The sequence below is a fragment of the Leucopleurus acutus genome (assembly GCF_964270905.1).
Source record: "Leucopleurus acutus genome assembly, chromosome: 16".
In the NCBI taxonomy this organism is placed as follows: Eukaryota; Metazoa; Chordata; class Mammalia; order Artiodactyla; family Delphinidae; genus Leucopleurus; species Leucopleurus acutus.
In genome coordinates this window covers 26,557,388-26,571,889 of record NC_139158.1, presented here as the reverse complement: position 1 = coordinate 26,571,889, position 14,502 = coordinate 26,557,388, and the positions used below count along the sequence as shown (strand labels likewise).

The 14,502-nt window shown below is 48.8% G+C and overlaps 1 protein-coding gene across 1 annotated transcript; it reads right to left on the bottom strand.

Moving 5' to 3' along the window:
- Window positions 1-1,059: 1,059 nt before the first annotated feature.
- On the bottom strand, window positions 1,060-14,363 carry PLA2G10 (phospholipase A2 group X; the record flags this gene model as incomplete). Its single annotated transcript, XM_082857771.1, has 4 exons — window positions 1,060-1,202; window positions 8,902-9,008; window positions 10,764-10,914; window positions 14,285-14,363. The coding sequence occupies 4 exons, from the start codon at window positions 14,361-14,363 to the stop codon at window positions 1,060-1,062; spliced, it is 480 nt and encodes a 159-aa protein (XP_082713897.1).
- Between the last annotated feature and the right edge of the window lie 139 nt (window positions 14,364-14,502).

The window sequence follows — 14,502 nt, the reverse complement described above, 5'->3', positions numbered from 1 at the left end:
CTCTCCCTCCTTATCGCCTGCAGGAGGGACAGGCATATCAGAGCCAGGGCCACCGGCTCTGACCCTCAGACCCTCTTGGCTTGGTGTGTCAAAATGGGGAGTCTACTTAAAATATTCAGACCCTTTAATGCAAGAATTCCATTGCTGCAAATCTCAGTTAAGGAATAATAAAAGGGTGGGAGGGGAGCAAAGATTTATTCACAAGCATCCTCACCACATCAGTAATTGATAAAAATAGGAAGTATCACCAATGTCCAAAAGGTAGCAGTCTATAAAATAGTATCTAATACAGCTGGAAATGTATCTAATACATTTGGAAATGAAGTTTCCAGAGATTTTTTTTAAAGACATGGAGAAATGGAAAAAAGCTTATGAAAATCATACAGTATAGAGTCTCAATTACACTTTTAACACATTATAGACAAGACTGATGGGCAGCACACTAAGATACTAGAAGTGGTTATTGTGGACTGAGAACTGGAGTGGGGTGTTTTCTCCTTTATATATTTCTCAATTTTACTTTTATTTTTTATTTATTTTTTTTTTTAGCAGTGCATAGGTACTACTTTTGTAATCAGGAAATAAATTTTAACTGTTAAAGGTGGAGTGGGATAGGGCAGAAGACTCGAGCTAACAACTACTAGACTTGAACTTCACAAGGTTGGGCATCATGTGGCCATTTTGTTTATTGCTTCAGCCCAGAATCGAAAGCAAGGCCAAGCGCATGGTAGGTGTTTGCTCACTTTTGACTACCTGCCATCGGGAGCAGGTTAGAGGACAAGGCTCAGCTCTTTTCATAAAGGTTGAACCTCAAATGGTACCAAACCTAATACAGTCATAAAGTTGTGGTTTTATAAAATAGGCGTGGGACTTTTGACATTAAGCTGGAAACCAAACTGGCTCCAGCCCCAAGTTCGGGACAGGAGTGAAAGCAAACATGAGGGTTTCAGCTTTAACAATTGGCCCCAGCTTCCTCCTGCAAAGAACTGAATAAGGCTGTTGATCCGCAAAAAGAAGTTTTATTTCCTTGTGCAAAAAAGACATTTCAAGTCATGCTAGTCAGTCACACTTGGGCGAATCCTTCCCACACAAGAAACGGGGGTAAAGGAGGTACTTTAAGTTGTACTCCGTTTTGGCTAAACAGTAAGCAATCTCCCGGTCACACTTGCACATGAGTTCTTGGCATTTGTCCTCCACTGGTCCTGGAAGAAGTGGGAAAACTGAGGTTAGAGCAGGGACTTGGAGAGACTTGAAGATAAATGCAAGGGAAGCCAGTAAAGCTGGGGACAAGGAAGGGCATAAATTGCATCTGGGTGACACTTTGACAGTTCACCACATTATCTCTCTCGTCATAACTCCCGAGGGAGGTGATGTTCAGCCCATTTTACAGAAAACGAAATTGAAATTGCCAGGGGAGTGTTTTCAGAGAGGAAGTCCAAAGTCCATATGCCCTTTTAGCTTCTCTTCTGCGTCAGTATTACACTAGTGCATATAAGGATCCATTTAGATAAGCAGTAGGTGCCTGGGAACCATCCAGGCTTTTTTTTTTCAGAATGCCTTCTCTGCTAGTTCCTAGCTGTGTGGTCTTACCTAAACTTTCTGAGCCAAGTCCTCATGTAGATGGGGGCACCATCCGCTTTGCAGGTTTATTGGGAAGCATGGGTGAGAAAGCCTATGTAAAGTGCCCGGCAGGGGCTTGGCCCTACGCGTGTAACTCCATCAATGTTGGTTCTACCTGCATTTCTCTGCCTTTTCTCTCCAGGTCTCTTTCAGATGCTCCTTCAAGAGAACAGTTTGTTCCCATAGCCAACATAATACTCAATGGTGAAAAGCTAAAAGACTTCCCTCTGAAATCTAGAACATGACAAGGATGCCCACTCTTGCCACTTCTATTCAACATAGTATTGGAAGTCCTAGCCACAGCAATCAGACAAGAAAAAGAAATAAAAGGTATCCAAATTGGAAAAGAAGAAGTAAAATGTCATTATATGCACATGACATGATACTGAATAAGAAAATAGTTTGTTTTAGGTAACAATCATATATTCCATCTCTTCCTTCCATCCTGGGCCTACCTTATACAGAGGTGCAAAGGTTGCCACCCAAAGATAAATCTCCTTCTGCCTTGGGAATTCCACTGCTAGAGAGTCATTCCTTTAGGTTGGAAAGATTTTGTGATCTTCAAGTTGTATCTTATTAATTTAGAAGGTATAACAGCTATGGATATGTCATCTGCCTTTGACTGTGGGTTTTTAATTTTCCACAAAATGGGGGGAAAAAAAACACCCACTATTAAATCTTGCCAAATTTCTTCCAGAGGCACAGTGAAGCATGAACTCTGGAGGTAGCCAGCTTGGCCATGGATATAGTTCCTTTGGGCACATCACTTCATCCTTCCCAGGCTGTTTCCACAGGGGCCACATGAGGATACTAAAAGTACCTACTTCTAAGGGCTGTTGGGAGAATGAAAAGAGACCAAGTCAGTAAAATCCAGGGCATACAGCAGGTGCTTATGAGCTGCAGCTGACCTCCTTAAGCTGTCAGCTAATCTTTAAAGATCCCCTCTTAAAATGCACAAGTTCCATGGAGATCCTAGCAAGGTGAAGCATGAGACTCAGAAAATTCATCAGCTTCTCTCAGGGCAACACTTGAAGAGCTTGGCAGCACCAGGAGGGGATGGAGCGATGAGCGGGGGAGGGGTGGGGGATGTCAAGCAGGAGGCAGGGGTCCCGGGACCCTCTGTAATGAGCTGAGTTGATTAAAGGTGTTTATCTGCATGACTGCACACAGGGTTTCCCAAACTCAGACCCATAGCAGCTTCAAGATGCTAGCTTTAAATCCCCTTTATTTCTAATAGTAAGTCAATTATTAAATAAATTATGATTTAATTATATTAAGTGGTATTAAATTGCATCAAATAAATTCTATCACTGACATAAATGGAAAACCAAAATCTTATACCACAAATGTAAGAAACTGACTAAAAAACAAAGAAAGCAAAAACAACAACAAAAACCAATGAAGATAAAGTCCTGATATCAAAGTCTAGTTAAATGCTGTTGCCCACCTGAAAGCTGTGAGCCCCCAAATTGGAGTGTCTTGGTTTAAAGAAAAAGGGAGATTAGCAAGTGTAAGAGAGGTTTACCCTCTCTAGCAGTCAGACTATCGTGCAATTGATACTTCCTCCTTGCCTAATTGGAAAAACTAACAAAGGACTGAGAGGGAAAATCTTTCTCCCTTAAATTCATTTATTAAGCTTCCCAGGGACTTACTTCCCTGGTGGTCCAGTGAGTAAGACACGACGCTCCCAATGCAGGGGGCCCGGGTTTGATCCCTGGTCAGGCAACTAAGATCACAAGGCATGTGGCACGGCGCGGCCCAGAAAAGAAAAACTGCCTTGGTTATAATTCAGTAAATGGATAACAACAGAAAAAGTCAGGATGATGGGAGCTGGCGTTAACTGTGCAGTTATGCGGAGCCAGGCACTGGGCAAAGAGCTGGCTCTATGGTCCCCATCTCACCCAGTCCTCTCAGGGCAGTGCCATTGGCACCCCAACCTTACAGAGGAAAAATCCAGGAAGGGGTGTGGGGACTGGGCCCCAACTCAGCTCTGCCCAACCCCAGGCCTCCTGGCTTGTCTGCAGGAAGGGAGTAGGGTGTCAACTCGGGGCACTCGCCCACCCTTACAAATTCAAGTTTGTAACAGAGGATTGTTTAATAGAGTTTTATATATATATATATATATATATATATATATATATATTAGAGTATAGTTGATTTAGTTAGTTAGTTGATCTTGTTAGTTTCAGGTGTACAGCAAGTGACTCAGTTATACATATATCTGTTCTTTTAATAGAGTTTTAATGACATGGAAAAGAGCTTATACTTAAGAGGAAAATAAGGGGTACAAAACACACTGCTATGTTTTTTATGTATTATGAACTCAAAAAAGACAAAACACCACCACCACCACCAGAAGGTTAATCAAATGTATGTCTGGGTAGTGTCAATGGAGTTTTATTTCCCACCAAACTTTTACATTTTGTAATTTGAAACTCTTCTACTTTGAGCCATACGGTGCTGTCATCGTGGAAAAAGCAATCTCAATTAACCAAATTTGAAGGGCAGCTATTTCAAAGTTTAGCTTACATTATTTGTTAGACTTAAAATACCTATACCACTCAGTGCCGAAAGGAGGTGGCTTGTGGGGACTTTGGTGGCCTTCCTCCTCCCTAATCTCTACCAGGTCTCCCTTTAGCCCCTCCCCAGCCTCTACAATAAACACCATTTACATTTTTTAAATGCTCCTGCCGAGTAAATACCCATCCAGGACAAGTTCTCTAACCCCATTTCAGGCTGCTCTCCAGTCCTTTCTACATATAAATTCTAAGGGCACCTCAGATACACCATTTGACCCAACAGTTCTAGGACTCCATGCTACAAAACCCTCTCACAAGTGCACAAAGACTTAGGAACAGCCATGGTCTCTGCAAAATAAAGTACATTCGTGTCACTGGCCATTCTCAGTTGGGGCCCCCGGGGGGCATTTGGCAGTGTGCGGAGACATCTTTGGTTGTCACGTGGGGGATTGGGGGTGCTACTGGCATCTGGTTGGTAGAGGCCAGGGATGCCGCTAAACTCTACAATGCCCAGGACGGCCCCCTCACTGGAGAATTGTCCAGCCCCAAATGTCCAAAGTGTCAAGATGGAGACACTCTGCCATAGGTGATTGTCTGGCTTTAAAAGAATGAGGCTGACCTAGATGTTCCAAGATGTCCAAGACACTATATTAAGTGAAAAAAATAATAAAATATACATAGTGTGATCTGATTTTTGCTATTGTTTGTTTACACATGCACAAATCTGGAGGAAAAGATGCCAAACTTAACAGAAGCTAGTTAACTCTGGTGGATGGAGTGTAACTTTCTACATTACAGTGTTTCTGGAATGTTTTAATTTTTCACAAGAAAGGTGGATTAGGTTTGAATCAGAAAAAGCATGTGGATAAATGGATGGATAGACAGATGGACAGATGAACAGATAGATAGATAAAAATAATATGTAAAAATTGGTAAATGAACCAGCTGGTGCAGGAGCCAGCCCTTCTGCCTGTAAAATTTCCATGGGCCGCTGCACAACAGAGACACGTACACCCTCGGAGCAACGGGACCTGGTGGGGTAGGGACTTCTGAGGAAAGAGCCATTGAAGCTCCAGGGTTGCAACCGGAGGACAGCTGTCTAAGGACAGGGTGACTCTCATGAACACTCCAGCCAGTTCCCCTTCCCTCCCCCATCCATGAGCGAGTCCCTCAGCTCCACCTTCCAGCCAAACATGTCCAGAAGCCCCCCTTCCACCATCTCCACTGCCACCACCTGCCCAAGCCACCTCTCACCCAGATCCCTGGGACAGCTTCATACAGGTGCCTGGCTTCCACCCTTGCTCCCTCCAGCATATGTTCTATGCAGCAGCCAAAAATGCAGTACGGTTAAAATGCAGATCGGATCATGTCCCTCCTCTGCTCAAAACCCTCCCTGGCTCTCCATCTCCCTCAAAGGAAAGCCTCCAACGGCCTGGGGGATCTGGCCCTCATCATTCTATTATCACCTACTACTCTCTCCCTGGGTGACTCTACTCCAGCCTCATCCTCCTCAAACCACCCAGACATTCATCCCTACTTCAGGGCCTTTGCACTGGCTGTTCCCACCACCTCTTCCCACGACTCCTTCATTCCCCAAGTCTCTGCTTCAATGGCATCTTGTCAGTGAGACCTTCTCTGACCCCTGAGCATTCTGGGGTGAGGATACATTTTTACTGAGGCAAAATTCCCATAACAAAATTTACCACTTTAAAGTGACAAGTCAGTGGTATTCAGTACATTCACAATGTTCTGCCACCATCCCCTCTATCTAGTTCCAAAACATTTTTATCAGACCAAAAGAAACCCCATATTTATTAAGTCACTCCCCAATTCCGCTCTCCGGAGTCCCTGGTAACCATAAATATGCCTTCTGTCTGTGGATTTGCCTAGTCTGGACATTTCATATACATGGAATCATACAATGGGTGACCTTTTGTGTCTGGCTTTTTTTTACTGAGCTTCACGTTTTCAAGGTTCATCTATGTTGTAGTTGGTATAATACTTCACTGCTTTCTCTTCCGACACAGCACTTGTAAAAACAATTGGCACAGACGCTATTTAATGCTCTCCTCTTTTTAGACCACAGAGCCTTGCTTCTCTGTTTTGCCCAAAACCTAGCAGGGAGCCTGGCACAGAGTAGATTCTCAATAATAATTTTTGGGAGAATACAGAAAAGCCATACATTGTTTCTGATTCTTATACAAACCCAACACCAGAGTTTTATTATTCCCATTTTACAGATGAGGAAAGTGAGGCTCAGAGGGATTTAGTAACTTATCCAAGGCCACAGAGCTGACCCAATGCCTATGCCTCCTTTGTGCTCCCACCCTTTTCCCTGAGCAAGAAAGATCCTTTCAAAAGCAAGGCTGGGTCTCACTGCTCCATGGCCTCAGGAGCCCAACAGCTTCATGTTATTCAAGAATAATAAAAACTGAAGAGGAAACCTAGCTCCCAAGGGTTAAGTTTAAAATAAAGGCCTGCCAGTAAATATTATTATATGCTTAACATTGAAAAAATATATATTTAAGTCAGGCCCATAAATGGAAAATGGGCCACACCTATAATTAAGCAAACAACTATGTTCAGAATGTTTCCAAACAGAATAAGAATATTTTTAGCAAAAAAAAATGCATAATAGATATTTTGGTTCTCTTCGTTTGGTTCAGGGAGGGCAGTTCTGCAAACAGTCACAGACTCCACCAGCAGACACACCAATAAATATTTTACAAACATCATTTTTACATGGTTTGTAAAACTGATTGAAGGAAGAAGAGAAAGGTCTTTAACACATTTCCCATTCAAGGCCCACTTCTCCTCTCCACCCATAGTGGAAGGGGGCAGTTTGGGGACAGGGAATATGCCCAGAAGTGGGCTTATCACCACTATGTTAAGCAAGTCACTTCTTTCCCTGGGCTTCATTTTACCCAATTCTCAGTGAGAGGGTTGGATGAGATGATGTCTGGGGCATTTTCAGTCCTTGATGTTATGTCTCCATATTAATTCAGTTTTGCTCTGTGCCAACTCCTAATTCAGACTCAGAGGATACAGCTGCGAATCCATGCATATCTAAGAACATCTTTCTACGTAACCCTTAGGATAGCCTCCTTCCCTCTAGAGGAGAACAAGTCTGCAGGAGCTGGGGTTTTAGTGGAGAATCACACCAGATCCTCAGTTCTCTCAGGTGGAGGTAGTGGGGGTCAGAGAGAGGTTCAGATGAGGATGAGGGATGGAGAAGAGGGTAGGGAAGAAAGTGACAACTTCCATCCAATTTGGTTATCACGTTATAAAACTTCTTCCATCTTTGCAACACCCATCTTCCAGGTAAGGAAACAGGCTCAGAGACATCACTGATCTAAGAGCCAAGTGATTTTCAACAAGAGTACCAAGACTGGGCTTCCCTGGTGGCGCAGAGGTTAAGAATCCGCCTGCCAATGCAGGGGACACGGGTTCAAGCCCTGGCCCAGGAAGATCCCACATGCCGCGGAGCAACTAAGCCCATGCGCCACAACAACTGAGCCTGCGCTCTAGAGCCCACGAGCCACAACTACTGAAGCCTGGGCACCTAGAGCCCGTGCTCTGCAACTAGAGAAGCCACGACAATGAGAAGCCTGCGCACCGCAACAAAGAGTAGCCCCCACTCACCGCAACTAGAGAAAGCCCGCGTGCAGCAATGAAGACCCAATGCAGCCATAAATAAATAAACAAACAAACAAATAAATAAAATGATATGGAGCAAGTTAACAATAGTTTTTAAAAAAAAGAAGTGGCCGGTCATGTAAAATGTACAGTGATATCAGATTATGTTATAATTATCCTCATTAAATACACGCTGCTTGTGGTTAAAGATAGATGATAGGTAGATAGAGAGATAAACAGATAGATAGATAATGAAGAATTTTTTTAAGGCCAGAATTAAATTTAGGAATAGAATGGTTTTTGAATAACGTTATAAGCCAGAAACCTACTCTCTTGGTTAAAAAGGACCAGCAAGTGACCCAGGGATGTTTCAGCTAACGTAACACTGAACTGAGACTTTCTCCTAATTTCACAAAATTAGAAGGATTAAAAGAAAATTGAAAGAGAAATTACTTTCTTTTGGGGGGTTCAGGGTTACACAGAACTGTCTTCTTGTCCTTCCCCAAATCCTGTGCTCAGTGAAATAGTGCCTGGTCATCTTCACCGGAGGTTCTGTGTTGGGTCATTTCTTCACCAGACATTAATGACATCTACTAGGCATGAAGCACAGTGACACTGTCACTTCATCCTTACAATAGGCCGGCTTGATTTCCGCCCCCAGTTTACCAATGAGGAAACTGAGGCCCTGAGAGATCAAGGCTTGGCAACGTCACAGAATCTGAATCACGGACTAAGCTGTTGGCCAGAGGCCAGGGTTTGCAAACTCAGACATCCCCTGGGGCAGGCAGTGCTAATGAGCGAAGAAGCAAAGGGGATACATCAGACCCAGGTGTACTCCTCATTTTGACAAATAAATGGGCTCACCATTCCCATTTTTCTTGAAGCATTCAGCCTTTTGACCTACCTTCTGTTTTCCTGGGTCTGATAGAAATATTCCTTTTCCATAACAAAATCAACAGCACAGGAGAAATGAGCCATAGTAATTGACACTTGGCCTCAATGTCAGGCAGACAATAGGGCACAGTGGAGACTGGGGCAGATGGGGAGAGATGGGCCCTGCCTATACTTGGAAGTCCCTCTATGCTCCAGCCAGTGGTTGCTACCGGGTCTGATGCTGGGAACTCACCACACAGGATGTGCTGATTGACACACTGCCAGGAATAGCGCTCCATCTTGGGACTGCAGCCAGCAACCTCGGCACGTTTGTAGCAGCAGTCGTGGGAATGACAGCACCTGTGGGTGGCAGACAGGCAGACCGCTGGGTGGGTGAAGGCAGGGATGCTCTCTTGGCCATCCTCCTGTGCCAGGACTTCGGGTGAGTGAGGACCCAAAGGGTGACAGCATCTTCTGGTCCAAGCCTTCTCCCTGAGAATCCCCATCTTGGGAAATAATTCCACCGACCTCAGTGTATCCTGCGCTGCCTCCATCCCTCTGCCACACTCGAGCCTGGCCCCTGCCTGCCTCACTCTCTGAGTCTCCGAGCTCCAGCCACAGTGGTCTCTTCTCTGTTCCTGGAGCGAGCCACACCCTCCCCATCTCCTGACTTTGCCCACACTCTGCCCCCTGCCTGGGAGAACTTCATGCCCCCTCTTCCTGCTCTAGGTCTCAGCCTGAGTACCCGCCCCACCCCCAGGATGCCATCCAGATCCCACATCTCCCCAGGCTCTGACAGTCTCCTGATCACACCCTCTCCTAAGCCCAGGTTCCTTCCCTCTGGGCAGGTTTTTGATGCGACCCTAATTAGGGAGAAGACTGATTAGCAGCTGTCCTCCCTGACCAAGACCTCTGTGAGGGCGGGGCCATTTCTGTCCTGCTCCCCACGGTGTCACCAGTGTCCAGCCTGCCACGTAAGAGCACCTCGAAAGCAATAGTAATGATAATAATAACATACAAATTCCCTGAGAAGCACCCACCAATGTCTGTAAACTTGTCCATCGTGCAATCATCCACTGCTCTTGCTTCCATCCAGCCAGCAGCCCCACCCTGCGCTGACCCCTCAGTAGGGTCTGGCAGGGAGATGTCAGCCAGATTCCACTCTGCCCTCAAGGAGCTCCCAGTCTGGCGGGGAGAGGCAGACAAGCCACCAGGTGCCACGTGTGTGGCGAGATGTGGGGTAAGGAGAGGGGCTTCTGGGAGCCAGAGAAGTGCCAGGCCCAGCTGGGCTTCAGGGAAGGCTTCCTAGAGGAGGTGAGGCCTGGGCTGCACCTGGAAAGATGTGCAGGAACTAGACAACCAGAGTGTGGGAGGGAGGGCAGGGCCCATGGCAGGAGCCTCCAAGGCACGAGGCTGGATAAAGACCTGTCAGTGACAGCTACATCCTCCGAGCTCGGAAGAGACAGTCACATTCCACGCCCCTGCCCCCCACCAGCACTAAGTGGAAATGGTGAGTGGCTGTGTCTCTTTAAGCCTCAGGGACCTCATCTGTAAAACGAGGATCACCATCATACCTGCCTCCACGGATGGCCATGGCCCTGAGGGCAAATGAAAGGAAGTCGTGGCAAGATCCAAGCCCGCAGCCTCGCACAGAACTGGCCCTTCTCACACAGCAGCAGAGGGCAGTGATGGGGGCGTGAATCTAGCCAGGCTGCCTGGGTTCAAATCCCAGTTCCCACCCCTCACTCTCTATGTGGCCCCAGGCAAGTTGATCTCTCTGTGCCTCACTTTCCTCATCTCTGAAATGGGGTTTTGTGAGGACTCGAAGGGGTTCTCAGAACAGTTCTGATGCATAATAAGTCTGATCAATGACGTGCAATTTTTTTCAGCTAACATAATCAATCACTCCATGGCCAGACGGTGGGGGGGGGCAGCTGGCACCACAGTTTGGTCTCATTGGCCGTGTTACCCAGGATGCCCTCTGCCTGCAAGTAGTACCGCGTGCTGGGATCTTCCTAGCCCAAACCCCAAACTCGTTTTTGGGTATTTCCTCATAGGTGATATTTCCTTCCTGACCCCAGGGGGTGGAACCTTCTGGCCCCAGCATGCACTCACCAGTCAATGGCATCCCTGGGCTGGCCATGGCCACCCAGGCCACAATAGCAGCCGTAGTTCATGTAGGCCATGGCGGTGCGGATGCCAGCACAGTGCACAGTCCCTGCCAGTTCTATGAGCCCACGTCGGTGCACATGTGACCTCTGGGAAGCTGGGGTGGGTAGGGGGAGACAAATGTTAGAGGCTGCAGGTGGGGGCTGCCCTGGCTCTGGGGAAGGGCAGCAGCCTGTAAAGGGCCTGTAAAGGGCCTGGATGACTGTCTCAGTTTGAATCCTGCTTCTTATTCCTAGCTGTGTGACCTTGGACAGCTCAACCTCTCTGTGCCTTGGTTTCCTCATCTGTGAAACAGGGGAATAAGGGGATCTCACTCCCAGGAATGGAATGAGATCATGCATGTAAAGCACCCGGCACACAACGAGCTCTAACTATTGTTATCAATACCTTCAAGGCAGCCATGAAGGAGAAAACAGGTCACAGAGCCACAGCATCTGAAACAACTCACACCTCTGGGCCTTTGCATAGGCTGTTCCCTCTTCCTGGAATGCCCTGATCCCCAATCCTTTGCCCTTATCAACTCCAGACAGAGTCAGATTGCAAGTCGCGCATCAAACGTCTGTCCAGTTGCCCGTACTGGGCACTGGACATCAGAAGTGAGCTGAACAGAGTCCCTGCCATCAAGGCGGGCTCCTTTGCGGGGGCTTCCCTCTCCCTGGGTCTCCACTGCCCCCACCACTGCCCTCCAGACTCTGGCTCAGGGCCCTTTGCATCTCTTATTTTCACTGCCCGGCACAGCTTCCTCCCACACGGGGAGGCCCTGCGGCCACATCCCAGCCATTTTTCTGGATCCCCCATGTGGCTGTGACACATAGCAGTACATAGTTGGTGCGACTGGAACCCCTGCATCTCATATGGAAGAAAGAGGAGGCCCAGGTGGGAAGGACAACCCTAAAGTCACACAGCCCACAAGAACCTGACCTGACTGGGAGCTTCTGACTCCCAATCCAGTGCTCCTTCCTCCTTGCCCAAGGAGGAAGGGAGCCCTGCCGGGTGACAGAGCTTAGGGGCATCAAGGGGTCCACTGCTCGGGGTAAGGGGCCTCCAAACCTGCTGTGAGCTGGGCATCAGAGAATCCCAGAGCCACTCCTTCTTCTGGTGAGGGCCATGAGTCCACTCTGGCGCTTAGTCAAAATACACAATCAGCCACAGTAAGGAGATGCTATCACTGGGACCTTGCCCTGCACCGGGCACTGTGCTCCCCAATTTATAGGCGACATCTGTTGTCAACTTCCTTGTCTCACGGGTGGCTATTCTCCCACTTACAGATGGAGAGACTGAGGCTACGAGAAGCAAAAGGACCCATCCCAGGTCTCAGAGCTGGTGAGCTGCTGAGCGGAAACTCGTGCCCAGGTCGGCCTGATTCCTGGGAACCCGCTCTCTGCCCACTGCTCCAGGACTGAGGGTCCAGAGGAGATTTTTGCATTGCCTTTAATCATCATGTCTGTTTCAAGTCTTTTTATCTGGAACAAGAATTTATCATGCTGACTTTTTTGAAGAGTCCAAACCAAAATTCAATTCAATTTTTTTTGGTTTTTTTTTTTTTTTTTTTGGCTCTGCCGCGTGGCTTGCAGGATCTTAGTTCCCCGATCGGGGATAAAAGTGGTGTCCCCAGCGATGGAAACTCGGCGTCCTAACCACTGGACCACCAGAGAATTCCCTCAATTTTGTTTTTTTCTCAGTGGGAAAAGCAGCGTATTCATATAGGGGACTGGAGATAAGTTAAATAGAAACAAAATGTAAAAATGAGTTTAGAGTTAAAAGCTTTGCCTTCCTCTCTGGATGACCCGTCCTCCTCTCACAGGACTTCCTGAGTGCTGCCCCCAGTTGCCCACACCTCTGCTTGAAACCTCCCCAGGCTCCCGTCCCCCTCCAGGTAAAGCTCAGGGTCCTCACTGATCAGAGGCCCTGCAGGAGCTGACCCTCCCCCCGCTCCAGCACCCTCTCTCATGGACCCCACTCATCATGTCCTGTTCCTCCAGTTAAACTGCCTGTCACATACACCCCACGCTGCAAGTGCCCTCACCCCATCCTCACCCAGCTCACCCATCACCTCCTTCTAGAATCTGCTTCACCCCCATGTGACCACAGGGGCCCTTGTCATGCTGTGCCACTGTCTGCTCATGGGCATGACCCTTCAGCCTGGACAGATCTCTGCTGCAGGCAGCTCCGGATCCCCTGGTATGCAGTGGGCTTTCAGAAAAGCTTCCTTGACCCCTGGATCCACCAAGCCCCATGGAATACTCCCAGTCTAAGCACATCTGGGGACTTCCCTGGCGGTCCAGTGGTTAAGACTCTGTGCTGCCACTGCAGGGGCGTGGGTTCCATCCCTGGTCGGGGAACTAAGATCCTGCGTGCCACGTGGTGCAGCCAAAAATAAATAAAATAAAATAAAAACTTGAAAAAGAAATAAGCACATCTGACAGGACCCCAGTTCCAAACCCACACCCTAAAGCTGTCCCCACAGGTCTCCCCACCCTGACCTGACCCACCCTCTGGCATCTCAGGGTCCTGGACTCAGCCCTAGGGAGAACCCAGGCATGGGTGGACACCCAGCACTGGACTTGTAACCAAGGCAAACACTCCCTCCGTGCCAGCTTAGGTGGGGCAGGTCATTCTGGGGGCTGTTTGCTGTGTCTGCCCACAACAGCCTCTGCTGGGAGTGCCAAGGCTGTCCAGGCTTCCTGTGGGCCTGAGGGTGTGTGTGTGTTTGTGTGTGTGTGCTTCTCTCTGTATGTGTGTCCATATGGGGCTGTCTCGGTATCCTTGAGTGTGGATGTGTGGGTGTGTGCGTTTCCCTCGCGGTGTCTTTGCCTGTGTCTGTGTGTGAGCCTGTCCGTGAGCCCAGCACCTGAGTGACCAGATGAGGCTGGGGGCGTCCTGTGCCTGTGTGTCTCTGTGCTTGTGGCGTCTGCACATGTCCCTGTGGGTAATATGCCAAGGGGACCTATCCAAGGGTGACGTCTAGGGGTGGTTGAGAAGGGGACATTGCGTTCTTCCCCGACCCCAGGTAGGGCTGGGCCCCTTCTTGCCCTGCTCCTTTCAGCCTCTCGTGTCCCCCTGGTGGTCCTACTGCAGACCCCAGGGACAGGTGGAGTGAAGGCTCAGTTCACAGGGCACCAGGCCAGGTGGATGGGGAGGTCTGGTCACTGGAGAGGGTGCCAGTGAGTGGAGAGGGTTTTGGGGGAGGACACTGAGGCCCTGGGGGAGGACTGAGCTAGTTCTGGATCCCTGGAAGCAGTGAATGAGGGGCTCTAGGGGAGGACAGGGGGGACGGTGCGGGGGGACAGGGCTCCCATGAAGCTGGGAAGCAACGTGTGGGTGGACCACAGAAAGTAGGGCTGGGGGCTGTAGGGCTCCTGGATCCCCTGGGAGGGCTGGGGAGGCAGGGCTCCTGGCACCCTGGGGAGGATTGGAGGAGCCCCAGGAACTCCTGGGTCCTTGGAGGGGGCCCATCCCTCACTCACCTGAGCTGAGCCCGAGTCCGGGTCCCAGTAGCAGCAGCAGCGACAGCCCTACTGACGGGCACAAAGACAGTGGACCCATCGGAGGGTGGCAGGAGTGGGGCGGTCTGTTGGGCCAGTGTAGTCACCGAGTCCGGCCGAACCCCCTCCCCGAGGCCCCGCCCCCGGTCTCTCTCGCGCGGACCCGGGCGGAGCCGCCGGGGGCGGCACGTGGGGCGGTG